We start from the raw sequence: 23,826 nt of genomic DNA, 5'->3' as shown, positions 1-23,826 counted from the left end.
AATGCCAGCAAAACAACCTGCCTCCTAAGAAAGCGAGAGCACGCGAAAACCGAAAGAAAAACGAGCTCCTGTCCCGTACGTAGCGAGAATTAGCGAAGTGCTTGCACTTATTTTCTGCAAGCATAGCGTCAACATTGCGCACGTCCCTGCTTGCAAGGTGCGAACAGAACTGGTGAACGTGAAGGACAAGCTCCCTCGTGAAAGATTTTCAGGTGTTGTGTACGAAATTGGCTGCGCAGATTGCTCATCAATGTATATTGGTGAAACAAAGAAGTTCAGGAGACGCCTGAGAGAGCACCAGAACGACGTCGGAAACCAAGGATAAACAACTAACGCCATCGCCGAGCCTATGCAAGAAATCAGCCACGAGATTAACTGTGATCAAGTAAAGGTATTGACAACAAGAAAGAACGCATCAGCACAGCATAATCTTGTGTCTCTTATCATACAGACATCGTCTTACACACTAAACAGGAACGACGGAACTCTACATTCAATGTATGATGAATCATAAAAAACGCTGCTGGGTGCTACAAAATAACGGATCCGTGCGCCGATAGCTTCATAGTGAACAAGAGAGCCGTAGTGCTCCTAAAGCGTCTTTTCATCTTTATTGATTTTGGCCAGTGACCAGTACTCCCCATCACCATGATTCCTAACCAGGTGGTATGCCGTCAAACCCTCGACTAAATTTGCAACCTCCCATTTGACACACAATTTATAGATTAGAACAGAGTTTTCAAGTTCAATTGGAGCAAGAATCCTTACAGCTCTTAGACTCCACGTTTGCTTCTTGGGCCTTCAGTTGCTTCTTCTGGAAGAAACTCCAAGAAATGCCTCTCTACTATTGCATATATATGAAGGAAGCCAAAGTCATGGAAACCAAGTAGGAGAGGGGTATATTTTTGTCTTATTTTATCTTTTGCGGGCTTAATCAGTGGGATAATAATCGAGTAATTATTTCATCGTTTCGAGATAACTGCTTAGAAAGCGGAATAAAAATAATCACATGCCGCTGGTGGGATCCGAACCTACGGCCTCTAAATTTCGTTTCGGGTGCTCTACCAACTGATCTACGGCGGCAGCTGTCCCGTGCTCTGCTCACGGGGATATTCATGTTGTATGTAGCCTAACCTTGAAAGTGTTCACGAACGCGCCCTCGGCCATAGCTGCGGACGTAGTACGTCCTGTATTGCCTCGAGCGTCACATTGAACGTGATCGAAAAGAGCGGCCGGAAGCTGTGCGAGAAGCCTCTTGTACTACCTATGGCATCACCACTGCCACAACCAAATCCCTCGTCGAGCTATTAAAGGAACTAAGGATATCAACATTAGATAATGTCATAACATTTTAATGGCAGCAACATGGTAAAAGAGGCAAGGTTCTAACACCTTTGGGATAAGCTGAATCCCTAACATTCTCCGCCGACTGAGAAAGAAAGGAATGGCCATCTCGACCGAGCAGTCCAGGAAGCTGAGCTACTGGTAAAGAAACGCAATGACGAGATGGATGATTACCATAGGCATGGTGGCTATGAAATATGTCGACCGGCAAATGTTTTCAGAGAGGAAAACATCGCGACTAAGTAACTTTTTGCTTTAAACTCTCAAAACAAGGTTTTTTGCTTACAACGGTACCATTGTTATGAAATTTAGAATAGACTGAAGGCCAGTTGTTTGCCTGTACTTCATACGAACCTGTGGAAATATACGGCACCAAAACTAAGTATGTGCTAGAAGCGGTTATGATTTTATCGAGTGAGACAACTACAAAAGGAAGCGTAAATCTACTCACGGAGAGAAAAAAATTGTAAAATAATAATGTTTTTATTTTGACATATAGTTTTGCTTCAGTAAAAAGATAAATTGTTGATAATTGTGAAAATAAGTGGCGGCTATCTCTATTGGGTATTGAGAAAACTGCACCGAAACATGGCCTAAAATACACGGGAAAAAATAGGGTTTACCGTTTGCCCTTAAGAAGTCTATCGTTTTATAACAATACCTAAATTTCTGCGTATTCTGTGTAATGTAGTAGTAGAATTTCCAACAGCAAGGAGGTTGCGCAGTCACGTTCCCACGTTTGAGTTTCTGCAAAAAGAACGCTCTTTGAACATGGGTGGTGCTGCCCTTGCTTCCTTTTTTTCAGTGGTCTCGGAAATTTGAAGTTTTCTCTGTAATTTGTGATAAATATCAAATAACACAGGTTATAGCCTCCTTGCTTATAAAGTTTCAAAGAAGAGGTCCACTGAGGGCAGGTTGCTGCTTGATATGAGATCATTTTGCTGCAGGCACAGTTTCCTAGAAGAACAGGAAATAAGAAAGCGAATCCCTCAAAGCTAACTAATTATGTCACCGTTTTTTTCCCTCTTGGGGCCAAATTAATGAAGGAATCAAACTTTAGTTACGCAAAAGAAGGAGAAAGAAGTGATGGCGCTCTGAAACGTCCGAGCCTGAGGAGCCTGTCCCCCTAGCGCCCGAAACGGTCGAGCCGTTCATGGCGCTAGTGCTGCTTTATTGCTGCTGCGGTGCCGGCGACCTCCATTGATAGTCACGTGACTCGGAAGGATGCGACCTCACGGGAAACGAACCCAAGGGTACAGAGCAAGGCAAGTCCCCATAAACCGTAACCTCAAACTGACCAACGCGCCTGCCAGTGCATGCAATAAAGGCGTCTTCATGAACTTGTGGCAAGTCTTGCAACACAGGTCACGCCGATGATGAACATGGACTCCAGTGCAATGCGCGCCATCTGAAGGCTGGTCCACGCTGACTTCCTCGCCGGCGTTATCTCGAAAGCAGATGCTGACGGTGATCGGCACTTTTATTCTGAAGGTTCATGACATATCGGGAAGATTTTGATAGATCGATCTAGAATTCTTTTCGCCTCATCAGGCTGCGCTTGTTTCTTCAGAAGATCATCTCTTGCCAGAAAGTGACAGCAGTACGCCGTTGTACTGAATCTTGAAGCCGTGGTCGTTGGTTTTCATGAAACGCTAGCTATTTGTTTCGCCCCCACATACAGCCGTGAAGTCAACATAAGCGCGCATGTCCTAATGCTGATAGTCCTCTATTATCATGGATGCGGCCTTGCTGCCAATCATCATGGCCGGAGCGTGCGTGTGGCCGCTGACAATGTCAGGCATCACGGAGGCGTCGGCCACTCGTAGGCCTGTCATGTTGCCCCGAACCCTGCAGAGGTGAAAGGTAGGAAAGGTAAGTGATTCTTTCGGAAGGCATGTCCAAAGAATGTCACAGCCACCAGCTAAGTTCAAGCGGACAATGATATCGCACCTGTTGCGAGCGTACAACTTCGTATCATGAGGTTACTATGTTCAAAACCACAACGACAATTCTAGATTCTTGTGCAGAGGGCTCTCAGTACACGGCGTGTCAAAGGTCACATATGAGGCGCATGCCATCAATAGCAAACATCGCAAAAAAAATAATAATAACCACACACTTCGCTAACACGTAGTGCTAAATAAGCGCTGTATGATTTCTCTATATTGTTCCGTGTCCTTTTCTGTACCCTACAGTCATGATCAAAAACGTTGTAGCACATCGTCTGCTATTGCGATAATTTCCACACAGTTCGGACGAATAATAGAGTAACTTCATTGACTGAATAAAAAAAACAGCAGTTGCCTACAAATGAGCAATTTCTTTGCAGACCTTCAATGCTGTTCTTGTGCTTTCGTGATTTCTAACTTGTGCTGTGCTGGAGAGTTCACTGAAGGATAATCGCACGAGTATTTATGCAGAAGACATAAATAAAACTACTTAAGGTTGCGTTAGATGAAGAGATGTGCTTCAGTTAGTAGCAAAACTACTTTCCCTTGTGCTGCCAAGTGCACAGTCATCTGCAGAGTCATGCGCTGTGACGATGTCTGATTAAAGGTAAATATAGTAATATGTAGCCGTGTATCTGTGTAGTGAGACACTTATGGCCCCGCTGAAGGTCTCAATTTCTGATGGTTACGTGAAGTACTGTGCACGGTTCTATACGCGCTCTCAAGCCTTGGAGACTCAACGTTACTGTAAGTGCACGATTACACTGCACAAATTGGGAAAAAGGCTGAACATAGTCCCATCGAGGACATTTATTTTATGAAAGAAGAAAAAGAAAGGAAAAGAGCCTTGTTTTTAAACCATGCCTTAAAAGAACCCTGCGAAGCAATGAGTTCGCCTCTATAAATAGGTTACCAGATTGTAACGACAAACGCGGTTTTATAATAAACTTTATTAAACTAGAAAAAAGAAAACGTCGCCATTACTGTCAAATTTGACTAGTAAATTTAGGTGCGCTGACGTGGTTCTTTGCGCACCGATCCCAGAGAATAGTTTACACGATTCACTGCGAAACGGTGATTACGGAGTTGTTTTCGGTGTAGACGTCACGACTTTGAATCCAGTGGCTGGAAAAGTTGTAAATGCAAATCTTTCACCAATTAACATCTTTTTGGCTGCCAGACAAACATCAACGTCTCCAGAAAAGCCCATACAGTCAATTTTTACAAACCAGAAAAATTGGGTGGTGTTGTCCCTAGAGTCCCTTCAAGAAAGCACGGCGGGCAACACGATCTTGGTTAAAAGCGCCGCATCTTACAAACCTTAAGCGCTCGTCCACTACTGCTCCTGGATGAGAGCCCATGGGTGCAGTGCAACACAGATGCATGGCCGGCTGCGACAAGTGCCGGAACAGGCACTCGGTGTACTTCAGGCTCCACAGGGGTCCTGCTGTAGCACACGGGGGAAATGTCACATTCCAGGCCTCGGCGCCGATCTTCTTCATGGCTGGGGTATCCAGCATCCTGTCGATGAACACCTTCGCGCCTGCGATGACGCACATCAATATAAAATCCACTGTGGATTTAAGTATATACAATGAAAGAGGACACAGTAAACTGGATGCCAATTTTTCGTTCTTATTCAAAACAGATAGCGGTGGTATTTGGTTTTGGCTCAGCAGAGAAGTCATATTGAATACGATAAAAGTACGACACGGATGAGAGGACAGCGCAGTATCAACACTAGCAAATGCAAGGTCTACCATAGGAAACATATCCTTACCAAGCGCATTCGCCGCAGAGAGAAAGAGACCACAGCGGTCTGAATGAATTGAGCAACCTAACATCACGAACATATTGTTTTGTTGGCATCAACAGGAGAAAGAAAAATGATGGTCGATTTGCACAGTTAGGCCAAATGCGAATTAGGTGCGCTAGCAGTTCGGTTTTCACTTCACACCCAGTGTTGAGATCCAAAATTCACGGATGGCAGTTGTTCGGATAGCGATAATGAGTTAATATTCGTGTAAGCCGAATTGGTCATTCTCTCTATTTATAGATCCCTGGGAGTCCCCCGCCGTGGTGCAGCGCTCAAGCGATGCGCCACTGCCCTTCTGTGGCAGGTGCTGCCATCGGTGGGACTTGGGTTGCTTGGGTTGGGCATGCGATTCAGGTTACTCTTTCTGAGCAGCCTCTCACGATTAATTGATCTGGCTCCTGATACGATGGGCAGGCTGCTCACCACTCCAACTCACCACCAGGCTGCTCACCTGCCCACCACTCGGTAGGCAGGTGAGCAGCCTGCCATAAAACTTGCTTCAGACAAACCAGCACAAAAAGTCTAAATGCGGGGAATGGCCACTATAAGTGCTAGTGCACTAAAATAAATCTCTTCTTTAGTCAATAGAGAGAGAGAGAGTGAATTTGAATGAGTGAGCATGAGTGAGTGTGTAAATGAGTAAGTGAGCATGAGCGAGTGTGTAAATGTGTAAGTGAGCTTGAGTGAGTGTGTAAATGAGTAAGTGAGCATGAGAGTGTAAATGAGTGAGTGAGTGAGAATGAGAGTGTAAATGAGTGAGTGAGTGAGCATGAGAGTGTAAATTAGTGAGTGAGCATGATAGTGTAAATGAGTGAGTGAGCATGAAAGTGTAAATGAGTGAGTGAGCATGAGTGAGTGTGAATGAGTGAGCATGAGTGAGTGTGAATGTGCGAGCATGAGTGAGTGTGAATGAGTGAGCATGAGTGAGTGAGCTGAGTGTGTGAATGAGTAAGTCAGCATGAGAGTGTAAATGAGTGAGCATGAGTGCGTGTGAATGAGTGAGCATGAGTGAGCGTGAATGAGTGAGTGAGAGTAATAGCTCTCTGAGTGCCCAATTTAACCTATTCACACCAGAAAGAACCAAAATATTTTGCTCCTTACGCCTAGCCTTCGGACGATATATAACCCCATTAGTATGTTCCTATTTGTTAGTCTTGATGATTTATTCTCGTGACTGTGGATTTCCTTCTGCTGCACATACGCTTGCTAATGTCGCAGGCTGTCATAAGTTGCACGCGCGCCACTATTCTGTCACATGTGGGCCATACCCTGGGCAAGTGCTTTCACATCGTCCGGGTGCTCAAGGAGACGTGGGTTTATGCTCGGGTAATCATTGATGTTCCCAGTTCGCAGCTTGAGGGTGCCCCTAGACTTCGGTCGGTTGTTGATAGCTGCCACTCGGAAGCCTGGTTGGTCTGTTCCGGGCCCAAGGTAGTTGTCGTATGCCTGCAAACGACGAACAATTTGCGTATCACTAAAGAACACCCCATCGAGATCATGGTCCAGTTGTAGCCGCGTTCGCGCATGCGCTATTCATTCCGCTGGAGAATAACACCTGCAAGTAAAAATGACAATACTTGTCTTTATATCACCACGCAACACTATCTGCCAGCAATGTATGGTTTCTGCACATACGGTGCTAATTTATGTACCGCTGCGGCGTTTATCACGTGAGTTTCATCACATGCGTTATACGCCCCGTCCATGTTATTAGGTTAAACTTTTAAGCCCTGATGCGCTCTTCCCTCGCACCAACGGCTGATCGTACCTCTGGCAAGAATCCTGAGCTTAACAGTTCGGTCCTGGCCAACTGGCTAGCAGGCGCCGACGAAACTAGAATGATTTCGACGTCCGGAATGTCTGTAGCAGGGGCATACTCAGTGCTCACGAACTGGATGGCTTCGACGCCTGCAGGAATTGAGACAGGCCCTGAAAGAAATGAAGAAAATGAGCAAAAGTAGCTGATCTGACTTAAGGAAATAATATCAAGCTTAAAATGTTTAACTACTTCACGTTTCTTTTTCTTCCCCCGTTCATTATGTTCTAATTTATTGCAAGGGCACCCACTGTTTTGAGTATTTCGAGTTATACACAGGGTAAAACTTGAACAGGAACAGATAGGTATGCACGAAATAGCAACTGGTATAATAAAACAAAGTATTTGATTTTTAGAATCCTACCACATGACCTGCATTGTGGCGTTCAGTGCTGGAAAGAAAAAAAAGAGCAGGAAGTCGCAATTCACAATTGTTGACCTTTATACAGGCTATTTGCGAACAGTGCATTCTTTTGAACGGCTCCCCCGCAGACATTCCCACCATAATCGATACCGGTGCAATGGGCGAAATGCGAGAGTCTTCGTCGGCGTGTGCATGCGCTATTATGAATGTGTCAAATGTTTGTCGTTCACTCATATCCCAGAGGTTTCCGAATATGGCAGTGTCTTCTGAATCCAAGTATTGTTACCATACAGCATGTTCCCTTGAAATCGTGGATGACTATAGCCATCCCCTTCATTTCATTCCTATAGACACCTTTTGAGAGCTGAACTTCTCCCGATTTCACAACCGACAATATTTTCGTAATAATTATAGCTCACAGGTAATTTGGCTACGTGGCTGAAACAGAATGGTTGATAATTACAGGAAGTTCAAGCGGTTGAGCTGAAAAAGGCGGGTGCAATGAGCTAAGCTAGTCTCTGCTATATCTTTTCCAAAATCGCTTGGTTCTGAAAGGCGTGGAGATATTTAAAGCATCTTGTGCGTTTCTTGGTTATAGTGTACGATCGTACCAGAAAAACCCAGCAAATAAACATCCATTTTGGCTTTACTATTCTTTCAAGAATTTTTACATTAGGAGCTACGTTTTTATACCGTCAAAGGAAAAACCTCAGAATGCGTCGTTTAGCAAATATCTATGGACGGATGTCAAAGGAATTATAGCTCTTTGGAAGCCCCCGCGGTGGCTCAGTCGTTATGGTGCTCGGCTGCTGGCCCGAAGGATGAAGGTTCGATCCCGGCGACGGCGGTCGCATTTCGATAGAGGCGAATTGCTCGAGGCCAGTGTTCCTTGTTTTGTCAGTGCCAGTTAAAAAAACCCAAATGGTCGAAATTATCCCACGCTCTTCACTACGGCGTCCCTCGTAGCCTGAGCCGCTTTGGTACGTTAAACCTCATTAACTACCACCATATTTTATTTTTTTACAGCACGAAGTATTTAGATGACAACTATTCTGCAAACTTGTAAGCGCATCTGAATATCCGATAAGTTCCTTGCGAAGAATTACTGTGCGCTATAAGCGATTACAAGGGCATATTGATGAAACGTTTTTCAGCACATACAAATCGCAAGCGTGTTTATTCTATACTCATCAAACATCCGCAGTTTTTAAAGCTAGACAACACTATCGCCGCGCTTACCTGTTCTATTGCTTGCGTGCTGGGCGATGTCGGCAAGCGTGAAAGACGGAATTGCGACGTAATCAGTTGTGGTGACTGGCACTGCAGTGATTAAGAGCACGTGCTCCTGAAGATTTCGCCCAACCGGGAGGTCGGCTACCACAGGAATCTGCGTAGAAGAAGAATGCATTCTCACGTCCGTCAAAACTAGTGCTAGAATTCCAAGGTTCACAATTTAGAAGAGGTGGACAATGCAGGCGTGTATATCCTTACAAAATCGTGATGATACGTGTGAATGCATAGTGCGAACTTACAGCCTATAGATTAGAAGTTTTCGGGCCATACGATTCGCTTTTCGGCATTTTAGTCTGGATCCTATCGCAGCCCTGAAGCTCTACGTTTCTGCAAGAGTGCAGAGAAAGCCTCATCTTTTCATTACTCTTGGTCTTAACCACATCACTAATGGGCGCTAAAGCAAGCGGCGTGGCCTGGAGACTTTCGAACAAGGTCGTTCATGTGGAATGTAGGAATAAAAAAAGTGGTAGGGTTTTTACGTAGTTAAACTGAGAAGACATGCGAAAACATGTATTTAGCCTGGTTGGCTCATGGTTTTGTTTGCTGGGTCGTCGGCACGTCTGGCGACATTATCGTAGGCTAGGGTTAAGCTCTTATCGAGGTTAAGTTGATCTGAGCTGTTCGCGCCGCAGATGGAAGTTGATGAAGACGACCATGGGCAGTCCAGAGCGCGAGAGGGTGTTGCAGTTTATCGTGAATCCTGGTGTGGCGAAAGCATAGTCTTGTCGACGCAGGCAATAAAGAAAAAAAATTGCGCCGATAGCACAGTGCTTTCGTGGAGTGGCCAGCGTAGGTGATCTGTCCGCACCGCCGCCAGTTCAAAACCAAGTAGCGGCAATAATTATTTTATTTCTGAATGTGCTGTTGCTATGCTACGTTTGGCCAAGGTCACCCTCAAGCTAATCCTCCCATTGGCTACAGATCATGCGACAATACTCCGAACTTACCCGAGCTTCCTCCACTTGGCGGCAGCTTGCTTGTCGCTCCTCCGAACTGACCCGAGCTTAGCCGAGTTGCTCCGAGGCTTCAAACAAGATTCTTGGTTGGAACCGCGTTAAGTAATTCTTTCGCACTAAAATCAGGCTGGCACGTCTCATTTGCAGCAGGCCCTGCGTCGGTCCACTTATTCGACACCTATCTTTTTAAAACCGTCAACATCTCTTTACTGCTGAAGCAGGAGACCTTGTGGAAGTTTCATAGAAGACACTGCGCTGCCACGTTTCGACATTCAATTGTAACCTTCCTAGGTTTGGTTCAACACGCGTTTAATCGTACCTACTTTCTCAAGAAACTAAATTTGTCGCGCATTGTCTGCTGTTTTGTCGCCGCTTGTTTTCATGCGGGGATCCCATATTTCTTTATTCGAAGCTGCCATGGTTATGCCCACCCACAGCGCGGTTACCGGGCCATTAAAAAACTTCAGGTTGGAATTGTGTTAGTTCGGACGGTAAAACAAAAAATAATGGTTTTGTTTTACCTGAAAAATTAAAATAAACGAGTGTATCAGGACACAGACTGGAGCTAATTATGTCATGTCGGAAATCAGGATGAGCAATCGGGTTTGATCGGGGAATATAATGTGCACAACCATTAAGTTATCGCTCCTCAATGTGAAGGAGTGTGCCACATGGGGTGAGAGACGCAGGCGAATGCGGCTGAGAGTCAGGTAATAAAGTGTGATAAAAAAGATTGCAAGAATGGAGGGTCGCGGCAGGAGCTAGATACTAGATATCGATGGAAGAGGTCATTGCCTAGGAATAGAAAGCTTTTTTTTGACTGCCTTGATGGTGACGCCTGATTCGTGGCCGATCTCTAGGAGTCAGTTTGTACCATTGCATCTTTAGACTAGAAAAACAAAAGTAGTGTGGCTAGCCAAGAAGCAATAGTTATAACGCTCAGGCTGCCGGCTAGAGAACTCCTATGCTTCTTTCAAAGCTTCATCAATTTATGTAGTTTCGCTTCTGGAAAACATGTCATCCAGTGACTACCGACTGAAAATTCCACAGCTCCTCTAGCATAATATATGTATTGTACCCTCCGTATATTTGTTAGTCTAAGCCTTTCCTGAAAAATCACACAGTAGTGAATGTGAAACCATCACTATTACTCTCAAAACAATGCCTCGAGGAAGATACGAATATCATTTAGGCGCATTTCGATAAGCGAGTCATTATACAACAGTCCCTCACATGGATTTTTCGAGCCTATAGAAGTGAATAAAATGTGTGGTCAAAAAAAAAAAACCTTAAGCTCCAGGAAATTTAACTTAAACTCCTCCTTAAGACTATGAAGCGATAGTGTTAATGGATCCCTTGAACAGCTTAAGGTCTTCTGTGCACATCCCTTCGCAGACACGGACACTTAAGAACAAGAAACTCAAGGCCTTCTTTAACGAAATCAATCGAACGTGCCTTAGGGGCCTAGATGTCGCGTGTCAGACTTGAGAGCCATCTTGCCTCAATTTTCTTTTCAGCGAAATTAATTTACTTAACATTTTTACATGTCATAATGACGTTTTAGTGATGTTGCGACCTTATGGTCACAATGTCTATGATGTTTTCATCACTTTTCAAAATCTGCTGCTCCACGTGTGACGTCAGCACCAATCCGCATATCTCTATTTTCTGGCACGCCGGGTTCTCCGCAGAACTGGAGCATTAACGCTATCACGTTAAAGCAACACTGCAATTACTGCTACAGAACGCGACCCATACTGAGGTGCAAACTTCTAGCTTTTAATTTAGTTGAAATGACTCTGCAGTATAAATAATCGAACATATCGATGCCACTTTCAGGCGAAACATTTAGCTGGCCCTCCTGACAGCTGACAAGGCTTACAAAGGCGACAGATGCGAACACGAAAGCCCGTTCTTTAGCTGGATCATGACAGGGATCGAGTACATATATTAGTGTGGGCAAAAGAAAAAGAACGAAAAATAATGTTGCCCAGCCTGCATCGCCTAGGAGAGACCGAGTACAGGCAGGTCGTTCTGCATCAGAGAGATGTGTACTGTGAACACGAAACAAATCAGTGTGCAAGCTTTCAGCGCGGAAAACACAAGATGGCAAGGAAGAATATAGTGCTAATTTCAGCCGTGGATACTTGTAATCGTTCGAGGTCCTCTCTCGGTCCCACACCGGAAAGCATCAGAATCTGGGCCGATCCCACGGTCCCCGCTGACAGGATCACCTCGCGCCGGGCGTTGACTTTATGGGTTTCTCCATACATTGTGTAGGTCACGCCCACAGCACGGCCTCCTACGAAGTTCACCTGCGTCAAGGGTAATCAAAATTTTGAAGGAAAGACCATTTTTGTGCCAGGCAGTAATCGTCGAAAGGCTTAAAACAACGATATGTCCAACCAAGGGTCGCCGCGGTGGCTCAGTGGTTGTGGTGCTCTATTGCTGAGGCGAAAGGCGCGGGTTCGATCCCGTCCGAGGCAGTCGAATTTCGATGGAGGAGAAATTCTAGAGGCCCGTGTACTGTACGATGCCAGTGCCCGTTAAAGGGCTCCAGATGGTCGAAATTTTCGGAGCCCTTGACTACGGCGTCCCTCATAGCCTGAGTCGCTTTGGGACGTTAACCCCTTATAAACCATAAACCGTGTCATACCAAGGAGGTAAAAATAACCTCAAGCATAACATTTAGTGCTGAGAAAGAGGTTATGGAAAACTGTAGTAGACCTTGTGCAAACGTACACGGATGCACTATTACGAAAATATGTAAGGTGGAGATGAGTACTTGAGATAGCGACGAGGCCTAAGTTTCTTGAGCGTCACAGCTGTCTGCAAGCTCCGAAAGATCCCGTGCAAGAGTTAATGCAATGCACAGCTGGTGCTTCTTTTTCATTCCTCCCCTACACATTGTAATCAAACTCGAATTACTAAAGTACTCGGCTTTTCAACCACGGACGCATTCATGTCACAGTTTCTCAGCGCTGCCATTGTAGAGAATATTCACCACTTTGGGAGCAACTAAATGGGCCTGAGTTCATTGTTGTGTGCGTACCTTGGTGGCCACGCTGAAGAGAGCCACGTGGAGGTTTTTGCGACTCCGCAGGATTGGTTGAATGAAAGCCTTGCTGGCGCTGACGCGGGTGCCATCCCTCAGGTTCCCCTGCACACGAGAACAGCCTGCAGAATACGGATTACAAAGAGCTTTATGAAGTAGATGCGTACAAAGCATATGAAATCCCGTGACAGGATATCGCCTGTGCGGTCGATTATATCAGCTTTCTACTTCATTTTAGTTTTTATCACCATTATATCATATACCAATGGTATTAGTGAGCAGAATAAAAAGCGTCGAAAGTAGATCTTGCACATGGTACTGATGGTGATTGTTTTTTTCTTCGCTAAGGTCCAAATTAAGAACAGTTTGACCGTCCTGTAAACGGTCTTGCTTGTGTTGCTTCGTTTTATATTCTTAAGCATTGAGGTTTCGTAAACAAACAAATACTAGGCTTCTGAGTTTGTGCCGGTGAACGCGCATAACACCGCGTTAGTCACCTGACTGTGATGCGCCATTGTAGTCGACGAGTGGATAGCCGGATTCGCTGCACGCTTCCAGGAATATCTGGCTCACAGGTGCGCTGCCGTTGGCGTAGTCCACTGGCACCTCGCCACCAACGCCATGGTACTCTGCCGAAACAAGACAATGATGGTTGATTCGCGCAGTTAAGCCAAATGCGAATTAAGTGAGCTAACAGTTCTGTTCTCGCTTTGGTTCCGATGGTCAGATCCCATGTTAACGGATGGCAGTTGTTCCGATAGCGATAATGAGTTAATGACCCTATATGCGGTCATTCTCTGCATTCACAGAACACTGGGAGTCTTCCTACCACTCCTAGCGCAGTGGTGCAGCGGTCAAGTGGTGCGCCATCAGTGGGGCTTGGATAACTTGGATTGGGTTGCGATCCAGGTTGCTTTTCCAAGCAGCCTCTCAAGAATAATTGAGCAGCCGCCTGACATGGTGGGCAGGTGAGAAATCTGCCACAAAACCAGCTTTAGAGAAACAGACAGACAAACGGACCAACACACAACGGCTAAATACGCTATAAGTGATAGCGCACTAAAAAGGAAAGCACAAGCGTGATATTATGCACGACCATTATATTGTATACGGTCAACAATTTGTGCTTACAAGGACCAACGCCGGGACAAACAATGCCTGGCGTGGCGTCCCATGGCGTCCGGCTGGTAATGAATTCATGATTCCACGTCCTTCGGGGCCTTCCCTTTGCCGCCGCACCTCGCGTCCTCGCGATCTCCACATCGCTGTTATGTGTTCGATATATGGCATACCTTAGGAAGGCCACACAGAGTTTGGAGCCCCTTTAAAGAGACGCAGAGGGTAAATTGTAGTTAGCGTGCATGTATCGATAAAGCACCGCTTTCTAATCACAGACAACTCCCCTCGATAACGGAGGTTACGTGTGCTGGAAAAAAACAAACTAAAAACTAAATACAGGTGCCGACATCACCGGCCTATTCGTAAGTAAAATGCGTACGACGACACCGTTGTTCAGACGCGGATCCCGGAGGACACACTACACCGCCATTCACTTCAAAGCAATCGCATTTGGTTCTCTTCGGTAAGGACGTTATGAGTTGGAATCGATTGGACACAATATCTATAAAAAAATTGTTTTTCGGCGATAAATTCGTCTATTGCTGCCGGAAAAAGGTGAACATGGTTGTCCTAAGCAGTACAAATCAATTTATAAAAAAAGAAGACAGAATTTGGTAACAATAGGTGATATTTACGCGGCGTTCTGCGGACCAAACAGTACTGTAGGCGGAAGTTTATTTGGCATGGCTATGGATATATACTTCTTATAATCTGTCCTTTTTATAATTTATTGTGTCCTCCTGTCTTGGGTTCTTATTATGCTCCGAGCTTTATTCTGTTCTTTTTACAGCGAAAGCTGTAATAGCTTTGGTTGAGCCATTTAACCGGGCATGTACTCTACCGTGTAATCTATAGCGTCAGCCGTAAGACTTTATTTACTTTGTGGACTGCTTTAATTGAACCTTTGAAAGGAATTTGATTCCATTTATCTTACTTTAATCCAGCTACCACCTGACCAGTTCAACTGTCAACTGCCAGCCCAAACTCGCAGGTGGCAGAGTCTCTCTCCTCCTTTTACGAAGGAGGAGAGAGACATAAAGTGCGACAAAGAACAGAGAGAGAGAGAAAGTGAGAGGCAGGTCTGGCAGCGTGGTATACAGCGCGCAACCGGGAAAGGACGATGGCGAGCCGTTACATATTCATTAATCAGGCGGGTTCGACTCCCTGCTACCGCCCACCAGATAGTGCGCACGGACGATATGCAGCAGGGCTCCTCACCTCGACGGCTTGTGCAGCGTGCCGGTGGCTTTGTATATACAGTATTCTGTGGGGTAACCTCATCCACATTTGGGAAAACGGATGGATAATGTGATAGTGGGAGTCGAACCCACCTGCTTCAAAAGCCGATGTGTATGTTCTATCTCGAAGCAAGGCTAGACGTAGGTGAGCCGAGTGCTCGGGACCCCATGGTGTTGCCACTCACCAGCACCTCCACACGGAAGCCGCGTAAATCCTGTCCATGTGTATTTCTTGTCTGTTCATGTAGCGCTTCGCCACGCCAGTCACGGAACCACAACGTTGTAGAACCGCATCGAGTTATTTTCGGAGAGGCTTGCATGCATGTGTATCAGGAACTTTCTTATACAGGGCCATTTACGCGTGATTTATATAAATCTTGGCAATTTTGGTGTTGGTTTGGTAGTAGTTTTTATATTGCGAAATTAAAACGAAAAGACCCCAAGAGGATTACAAGGTGCTAAACTTGTTCGCTGGATCTCGCGATGCCGACATAATGTAGAAGAGGGGACGACGGGGGAGAACAGGCGCGCCCACGCTTTCGCAGAAACGTATTCACGTTCGGCCGACGCCAACTCCCTCTGTAATATCAGTCACCATGGGTCAGATCAAAGCGACAAACGCCAATGTCGCCTATTTATCGAAACCGGCTGTTGTATAGCGCCCTCTGCTTGCGCTGGGGACCACTCACCGTCCGGCTGTCCAGCACGATAGTCCTCAATATCCTTGAAGTGCGGCAGGACGTCATCGTACGCCCACCCCGTGGCACCATACTCTCGGGCCCAGCGGTCGTAGTCGCCTTTGTTGCCGCGAACGTACAGCATGAAGTTTAGCACGCTGCTGCCTCCAAGGACTTTGCCTCGCGGCACCGAGCATTGCTGTGCGCGAAAGAGACAAGGTAAGCATCCTCTTAAGCAAGTGCAGAAGCAGAAAAGCAGTTCGTGCACCAAGTGCATAAACAACAAATACATTCTCGAAGCGTTCTCTTACATTCTTGTGATTACATATGAAACCACAGCCCACTGAATTTGAACACTTACTGCTGACCACTCAAATCTCGCGACACCGACTACAAATGGTATTCTTGGCTTCAACGTATGGATGGTGCGTCACCATGCCAATCACCGCAACAAACACACGCACGCACGCACGGAGTTATAAACATGCACGAACAACTGCGGAGCTATTGACATTGTTGCGTCTAATTCACAAAGCATATTGTATACTTAACATCAGTTTGTGAGAGGTCGGCGCCTGTGCGCTATCTAGATAGAAGGGACAACGACAATGCCGGTACGGTTTCGCGACACCGACTACAAATGGTATTCTTGGTTTCAGCGTATGGATGGTGCGTTACCATACCAATCACCGCAACAAACACGCACGCACGCACGCACGGAGTTATAAAACATGCACGAACAACTGCGGAGCTATTGTCATTGTTGCGCCTAAGTCACGAATCATATTGCATACTTAACATGAGTTTGTGAGAGGTCGGCGCCTGTGCGCTATCTAGATAGAAGGGACAACGACAATGCTTGTACGGTTTCAGTCAATCGAAGAGAGTCTTATCAGGCTCTCAAACTTGAACGCATTTTCACTCTATTAATCATTTAGGGCAACAGTTTTGATTGTTCAGCCGCCGCGGTGGCTGAGTGGTTATGGCGCTTGGCTGCCGGCCCGAAAGACGCGGGTTCGATCCCGGCCGCGGCGGTCGAATTTCGATGGAGGCTTAATTCTAGAGGCCCGTGTACTCTGCGATGTCAGTGCACGTTAAAGAAGCCCAAGTGGTCAAATTTCTGGAGCCCTTAACTACGGCGTCTCTCATAGCCTGAGTTGCTTTGGGACGTTAAACCCCTATAAACCAAACCAGTTTTGATTGCTCAGGGAACAATGGCGCCTGCCAGGCGCAGCTGGTACAGTGTTACTCGCAAAACAAGACGAAAACAGCGCGGAGCTACGTTCTATTCGAAGCATACATCATTTTATCCCCACTCTTTTCCACAGGAAGCTAGAACAGTGTAGCAGAGTAAGGCGCCGCGGCCTACAAAAACAGGTGGCACGGCTCAGTCTTAGTCTTGGTGCGTTCGGCATGATCACGCAAGATATATTTCCTCAGAGGTGTACTGTGCATAGCGAATCAAAAGTAAACATGAGTGCTTATGGGCGCTTTGGAACATTGAAAGACTCGGTGCTCCAACGCTCAACAACGACAGCTTGGGAATCAGCACACAATTTCTCTTTCACGTATTTTTGAGCCGACTGACTATGACCGCAGCCAGATAGAGTGCACTCAACGTTATTCGCTGGCGTCTTTTCTGAATACAGAGATCCCGCTGGTGGTAACATAAACAATGTCAGCTGAATTGGCGGCTTGTTTTAGACATAAATTAGTTTGATTACTGGTTCCTTCATGTGTCATGCTTTCCAAATGGTTTCCGGGCACAGAGTTCCTTCCTGTGTCGTGGAGTGCGGCTCTTTATTCCTCCCCAGTGCTCCCAAATTCCTAAAGCGGAGAAGAACTTTCCTAAAGCGGAGAACTTTCCTAAAGCGGAGAAGATTTTTGCTAAAGCGGAGAAGATTTTTCCCCAAGCGGAGAACTTTCCTCCTCAATAGTTTTACGTGACCAAAGCGCTATTAGTAGCTCTACACCTAGTAACTATGATGGGTGGAAAGTTGGGCGAGTCCGTAACTATGATCCTTGATATTGTAACGTGCTTCCACAGAACCTCGACGGAAGAAGCAGAAGATGAAGGACTGACCCGCGGAGAAAGAGGAAGAAAAAGAGAGAGCTGAAGGACGCTGCTAGGCTTCCTGCTTCCATCCTGTTTCGACCGGTCCCCTCTTTGAATAAACCCCCGTGCGTGCAAAGCACGTAACAGGTTGGTGAGAGGTGCCGGGTATCGACCACGGAGCATTCCATCTACCGAAGGAGCCGTAGACTCGCAGGCTTCCCACCACTGCCATCGGACATGCCTGGAGACGACAATGCTGAGCAACCCGGGCTATCCACAGCGAACAACTGGCCACATTATCGAGAGCCCCGCACATTTTTTGGAAAACCTGAAGAGGACGTTGACGAGTGGCTGAAACACTACGAGCGGGTGAGCAAATACAATCGATGGAACGCTGCTACTAAACTGGCTAACGTTGTGTTTTTCCTTGCCGCCACTGCCCTTGACTGGTTCGACAATCATGAGGATACACTGAGTTCATGGGCTACCTTTACGACCGAGATAAAGAAAAATTTTGGGGATGAATCGGCAAAGAAGAAGCGTGCGGAACAGACATTGCTTCACCGCGCGCAAGTACCCGGAGAAACTTGCACGGCATACATCGAAGCCATCTTAAAGTTATGCAAGCTAGTTAACTCCAGAATGCTTGAAGAAGACAAAGTCGGCCACCTTCTAAAAGGAATTGCGGAAGATGTTTACAATTTCCTGATTAGCAAAGAGAGCCTGAGCACCACCGCTGACGTTATAGAACATTGCAGAACATTTGAAGCTCTTAAGCTGCGTCGAATCATCCCTAAATTCGGAAGATTGGCCAATGTCACCTCTATAGCCAGTGTTGAAGCCAGTCCTCCAAATTCTATGGCTGATATGATTCGAGAGATTGTGCGAGAGGTGCTGGGTCAGTCCTTCATCTTCTGCTTCTTCCGTCGAGGTTCTGTGGAAGCACGTTACAATATGTAACGTGAACAGGACTAAGGACAACCGTTTCAACCTTAGTCTCATTAGGTTTCCTTCAGTCGGAATTAAGCGCCTGTGTTGTGTAACTCTTCCTTTGTACATCGTCCTGTTCGCGCCACACATCACTGAGCCTAGTAACCTTCCGTTTCCAGTTTATTCAGCCATTTTCGTGAGTTTTTTTTTTCTTTCAAGCGGTCGTGATTGAGACAGGATAAATGTTGCGCCAAACTCCTGCTTCATACTCGATCAGCGTCTTTGCGACCTCACTAAGCATCTCAATATACATTGAACCATCACAATGAGCGAGTTGAATTCACCCACGTGGACGCCAGGGCATACGTATTAGTAAAGGTCAACGGACCGCGAAACCTGGAGGTCTCCGGAAGCGAACATTCGCGACAATCATTCATGGCAGCCGGATTTCACGATACATGCTCTCGTGTCAGCTTTCCGAATTCATCTTACTTGCTCCCGGAACGACAGGCAAGCGTTCTCCTGGGGTACGGTCCGGTAGGCCCAGTCGTCATGTCCGCCCAGGTTGAACGGAGCAGTTAACGGAATCTGACGGGAGGCTGTCTCCAGGCCGCCAGCTTCCAGGAGCAGTACCGAGACGTTCGGGTCAGCAGACAGTCGGTTCGCGATCACACAGCCAGCCGAACCACCGCCCACTGCATGGAAAGACGTAACGAACCTTTAAAGAGCATCAAGTGAAGTTCCTAACTTTTTTTTTGTACGATGTTCATTTTCAGTGCCGCAGCAGACGTAGCAGTAGCAACATAAAGAGATCGCCGAGAGGAATCTAGGAGCCTATAGACCTTTTTATCTGAATTTAATTATTCAACCAATAAAGTTTTATAAATACAGACAACCACAAAACTCCTTGCTTCTCTTGTCGTTCGTACTCTGTTGAGAATGTTCGTGTTTCTAATGAGGGGGGGTGCCCAGAATTTCATCTTGGGTTGGACAGTAAAAAGAGCTGTGGACCAAAGCAGGTAGCCAACTCACCTCTCGTTCGGCATGCTGTTACGACTAGCAGGTACCTCAACACTTTTTCTCGAAAATATCTCTCAGACGCCACAGTTTCTTTGAGATGGAAGCAAGCGGAAATTCTCTCTGTACAAATCCGGTAATATACAGATATTGCACAACCTGTTTACCCGACATGCCACTCACGCAAATTCCTAAACGTATCATTTTCGAGTGCATGATATTTTTTTTAGGCCTGAAATGTGCTGAGTAACCTCCAGCATGACTTTCTTCGTGCTTTCAGCCCTTTCCAATATTAGCTGAATTGCCATGATAACTCCCATTTTCTTGACATGGGTTAACAGGTAGACTACTTATTTATAGACTTATCGAAGACGACGCTGTTCCTTACTGCAAACTCATGCAAAAGCTTAGCTCTAAAAAATCCTACTCTTTCTCCTAAACTGTTTTCATGCTGTTCTCCACCAGTCTGACTGGCGTCAGATTTTTCTTGTTGCTCCACTAGATACGAAGTTACTTACAAACAAAACTATAATCTGGTCAACCATGAAATGCGGCTGCGCCGTTTATAATCCCCTCAAGTTTCTGAACATGAAGTCGGAATTCTTTCAGAAAAATACTCCGCTTTATATTTTCCACAGACATAGCAAATATTTTTGGCCTTCTCAACTATGTGATGTGAGCCTCATTTCACTTTCCTGAAGTCATGGTACTGAATCTTTAAAGTTCTTGCGCACGTTAATTAACGCACCCTCCGCGATTTGAGCCACTTGGAAACTATTTAAAATTTACAAAGCTATAAATATTAATGAGCTGTAACGAAGTAAATAAATGGCACCTTTTAAGCCTCGTACCGACTTGCTGATAGTTTTTTTTCCTCGCGTATTATAGAACACTGGAACTTCTTTGGCCCTACTAATATACTCCTACTATAGAGCTCCAATTTTGAAACAATTTTTACATCATGCGATTTTTTGCTGACCTGTTCTTATTTCCGTTTCTCGCTATGCTAATTATGGTAAGCGTGTTTAAATATTATGTCTTAAGCTGCTTATTGTTACGATTAAGTTCGGGGGTTGTTTTTTCACCCCTTCCTGAGAGGAGGTGTAGTAGAGGCTGCAGTATCTGAAGTGTTACTTTGGTTGTTGTTTGCATTCTTTTATGATTTCATTCTTTGTTTTGTGGCAGGTTTGTTCAGCCACAGGGGTTTTCTAACTAGACGCACCTACATAGGAAATAAAAACTTTCCGCCTTTCCCTTCCGCCCTTCCCGTGTACCGTACCCAGCATCTTTCACTGCTCCGTCCATTCATAAACGCCGCATTGTCGTCTTCATGGCCCTGGCACTTGTTCATTTCAATGGACAGGTTTCCTAAACACGCCTTCATTAGAAATCTCTGGTGAGCCGCGTTTTTTGAGGGGCGTGCAGTAAGCGGCACTTAAAACGTTAGCGGCATGACGCAATTTTTGCGAGCTAGACAAGATCGGCAGCCCCAGTATATCGGAAGCGAAAGACCTTACCCAGGTAGACTTGCACCATAACGGCCAGGGATTAAGGGAGAAGCAGCAAACAATTGTCAATTTAGCTAAAATTTCAATTTATCATTTTATTTTTGTTTCGTAATCCTCAGATCTTCTGGTTCGCTACGAGAAGTAAAAAAAAGCAGAATTAAATTTAAAACTTCATTTTTTAATGTACAGTCGTTGAAAATATAAGATCTCGCATTTTGCAGGTTCCCAAAGGCGGAGCACGAACACCTTATTATCCCCATGAAGGGCAGAGATCAGAGCTTCTGCTGTTTGCAACAAAAATATTCGAAGCGATAAAAGAGCAAACAATAGGGAATAAACATTGAGGTGGAATTTCGCACCTTCTAATTTTTCTTCGATTATTACCACTCATCCCTTCGGCATTTCGCAACGAATATTAGTAAAAGGATTCTGTTTATAGTGAACGAACCTTGAGATAATTTGAAGCGCATATATGCTCCAAATTTTTTCGCTGTACACGTGTATAGGTTCCATGTACGGGAGCCGGGACCTCTTCAGGCCAATTGGTTTTTGTCCCGGGTCCCTCTTTCTCTTTTGGAAAGAAAATACACTTCAAACGAAGTTGTGAAAGTTTTTTTTTTTTTGCTAGAAACATCTGGTGTAATTTTGAATGCTTGAGTTGAACTTCTATTTACATTAATACTGGGCTTCTAAGAAAAAAATTAATAGCTTTATTGTACAGAGCAGGGTCTTGTAAACATTGCGATAGAAGAGGCTCGGGCTTGTGCACATTCTCTAATTATTTAACACACCTAAAGTTATTTTACGGGGGTAGTAACTCTATTTACTCACAAACTATAGCAGCTAGCTTGAAATAAAATGCAAGTGTAAAATCAGCAAGAAACGTTGCACATGTGTGCCTCATTTGGTTGCATTTATTAATTTATTTCGGAGTACGCCTCAAAGGCTCCAGCTATGGAGCATTACAAAATAACGAAAATAATATTTGTCGCATCCCCTCTTAAGGGTGGACAGTGGACGCTTCAGAGAATAGGCCACGCGGAGGTCAAGTGGTTTAAGTAGGTTCGTGAAAGTCACGAAGCAGCTAACTATCACTTCACACTGCGAGGGATGACAAATGAAAAATCTTGAGTGCCTCTTTCCATGCCCAACTCCGTTCCTCGAACGACAACTAAGAGCCTCAACTTTCCGCTTTATGTTTCACCACTGAGTGGCCCCTTTAGCTCATCGCTAAAACTTGAAGGATATATTTCTCTTTTTCTATTACGTTCTAATGCAGCTTGGCATATCTGAACACTTCCTTACGTGACACGTATCGCAGCTCACGTTACAAAGTTTTCCTGTGGAACTAGACGGAAGAAAAAATAAGCATGAAAAGTAACAATTTCGCGGCAGCTAAATAATTCATTCGCCTCCGCCGACATTATCCTCTCGACTGGGTTCGAGGATCGCTAGTAGACGATCGTGTTGAATGAACTGTTTTTGTTTAGTTCTAAGACCTAAAAGAAAGGAGACGCTCCTACCGGCGAATTTTACGCTAACAATATCCCTAAGTCGAAATTTCTTTCTTCGCGCGGTATATTAGGGGCGTACTACAGTCGCGAGTAAAAAAGGTTAGCACATTGACGTCACCGCAGTGAGGAAAATAGAACCACGCAGCTGGCGCGGCACCGTACTTTGCGAACACACCCGGCGCTTTTGTTATCGGCGTGTTCGTAACCGCAGCGCGTTGCCGCTCCTGTGGCACGTCACTTGTGCTAATATTCTTTGCTTGCGACTGCACGACAGGGTTTCCTCGGCACGACTCGCCGGTGTGGCCGCCACGTGCTTTACTGTGATTGCTGCCGTCTCGGTCACAACGAGCATTTAATGTTATCTTGCTGGGCTACTCTTTCCTGTAGGGGGTCATGAGCCAAATATAGCCGATAAGTGCTTTCACGCATGCCAGTAATCATCTTCCCTACTGCGCGCATTTCCCCTTGTCACTGTAATTGTCTAGAGGCCTGTCTATAAAGGTACCCTTCAGACGTAGCGCTGTTTTTCGTTGTGCACACAGAAGATAGACCGGTGTTACGAGGTAAATAGTCTGATGCAGCAGTAACGACCCTGAAGAGTGGCAGCTGTCTATGCGGCGAAGGTGGTCGTGACAGCTGCCCTGTCACCGTTTCTGAAACGCCAGACGCTTCAACATGTATGATATAACGGCACTCTGCAGGAGGCGAAATGGCGGCCTGTTTTTTGTTTTTTGAAAGTACGTTTAGAGAAGCTCATTCGAGGCTGGCACATAATGGGGGAAGGCAGTAAAAATTGCTGATGGTTTAGCGCCTGTTAAACCTAGTGCCTACGCAAAAGCTGACCCGGAGGAGACGCGGCTTGTCGCTGTCGATTCTCCGCATCTTGACGGCGGCGTTTGGCGAGCCGTTCCTCTAGTTTTTCCGGTGTCTCGGCCAGACGTTTGGCATTCCTGGCTTCTTGGGCTCCTATACTACGCCACAATTTCGGGATCCATCGAAGGGGCATCTCGTAGTCCCCGTTGATGTTGGTCGCAGTATACACGCGGATTTTCCGCTTCTTCGCCCATCGTTCATCTGAAAAACGAGCACTTGGCACCCTCTGATTATAAAGTGGCCTATCAGTGACGTGTATCTGTTGCCCAACTGCGCATGCGCTGCACGCCTGTAGCTACTG

The 23,826-nt window shown here is 45.7% G+C and overlaps 1 protein-coding gene across 1 annotated transcript in view; it reads right to left on the bottom strand.

Annotated features, from left to right (window-relative positions):
• Positions 1 to 1,393: 1,393 nt before the first annotated feature.
• LOC144124938 (glucose dehydrogenase [FAD, quinone]-like) overlaps positions 1,394 to 23,826 on the bottom strand; it is a 28,326-nt gene continuing 5,893 nt past the window's right edge. Inside the window, exons 2-11 of the mRNA XM_077657903.1 lie at positions 19,106 to 19,308; positions 15,640 to 15,826; positions 13,091 to 13,222; positions 12,591 to 12,715; positions 11,686 to 11,853; positions 8,529 to 8,676; positions 6,878 to 7,038; positions 6,378 to 6,555; positions 4,614 to 4,836; positions 1,394 to 3,192 (exon numbers count right to left, since the gene is read on the bottom strand). Of these exons, the coding sequence (XP_077514029.1) occupies positions 3,054 to 3,192; positions 4,614 to 4,836; positions 6,378 to 6,555; positions 6,878 to 7,038; positions 8,529 to 8,676; positions 11,686 to 11,853; positions 12,591 to 12,715; positions 13,091 to 13,222; positions 15,640 to 15,826; positions 19,106 to 19,308 (1,664 nt within the window). The 3' untranslated portion in view covers positions 1,394 to 3,053. The remainder of the gene's footprint in view (positions 3,193 to 4,613; positions 4,837 to 6,377; positions 6,556 to 6,877; positions 7,039 to 8,528; positions 8,677 to 11,685; positions 11,854 to 12,590; positions 12,716 to 13,090; positions 13,223 to 15,639; positions 15,827 to 19,105; positions 19,309 to 23,826) is intronic.

The sequence above is a fragment of the Amblyomma americanum genome, chromosome 3, assembly GCF_052857255.1.
Source record: "Amblyomma americanum isolate KBUSLIRL-KWMA chromosome 3, ASM5285725v1, whole genome shotgun sequence".
NCBI classification, from domain to species: Eukaryota; Metazoa; Arthropoda; class Arachnida; order Ixodida; family Ixodidae; genus Amblyomma; species Amblyomma americanum.
Note: the sequence above shows the minus strand (reverse complement) of the source record. Positions and strands in the feature narration are given on the sequence as shown.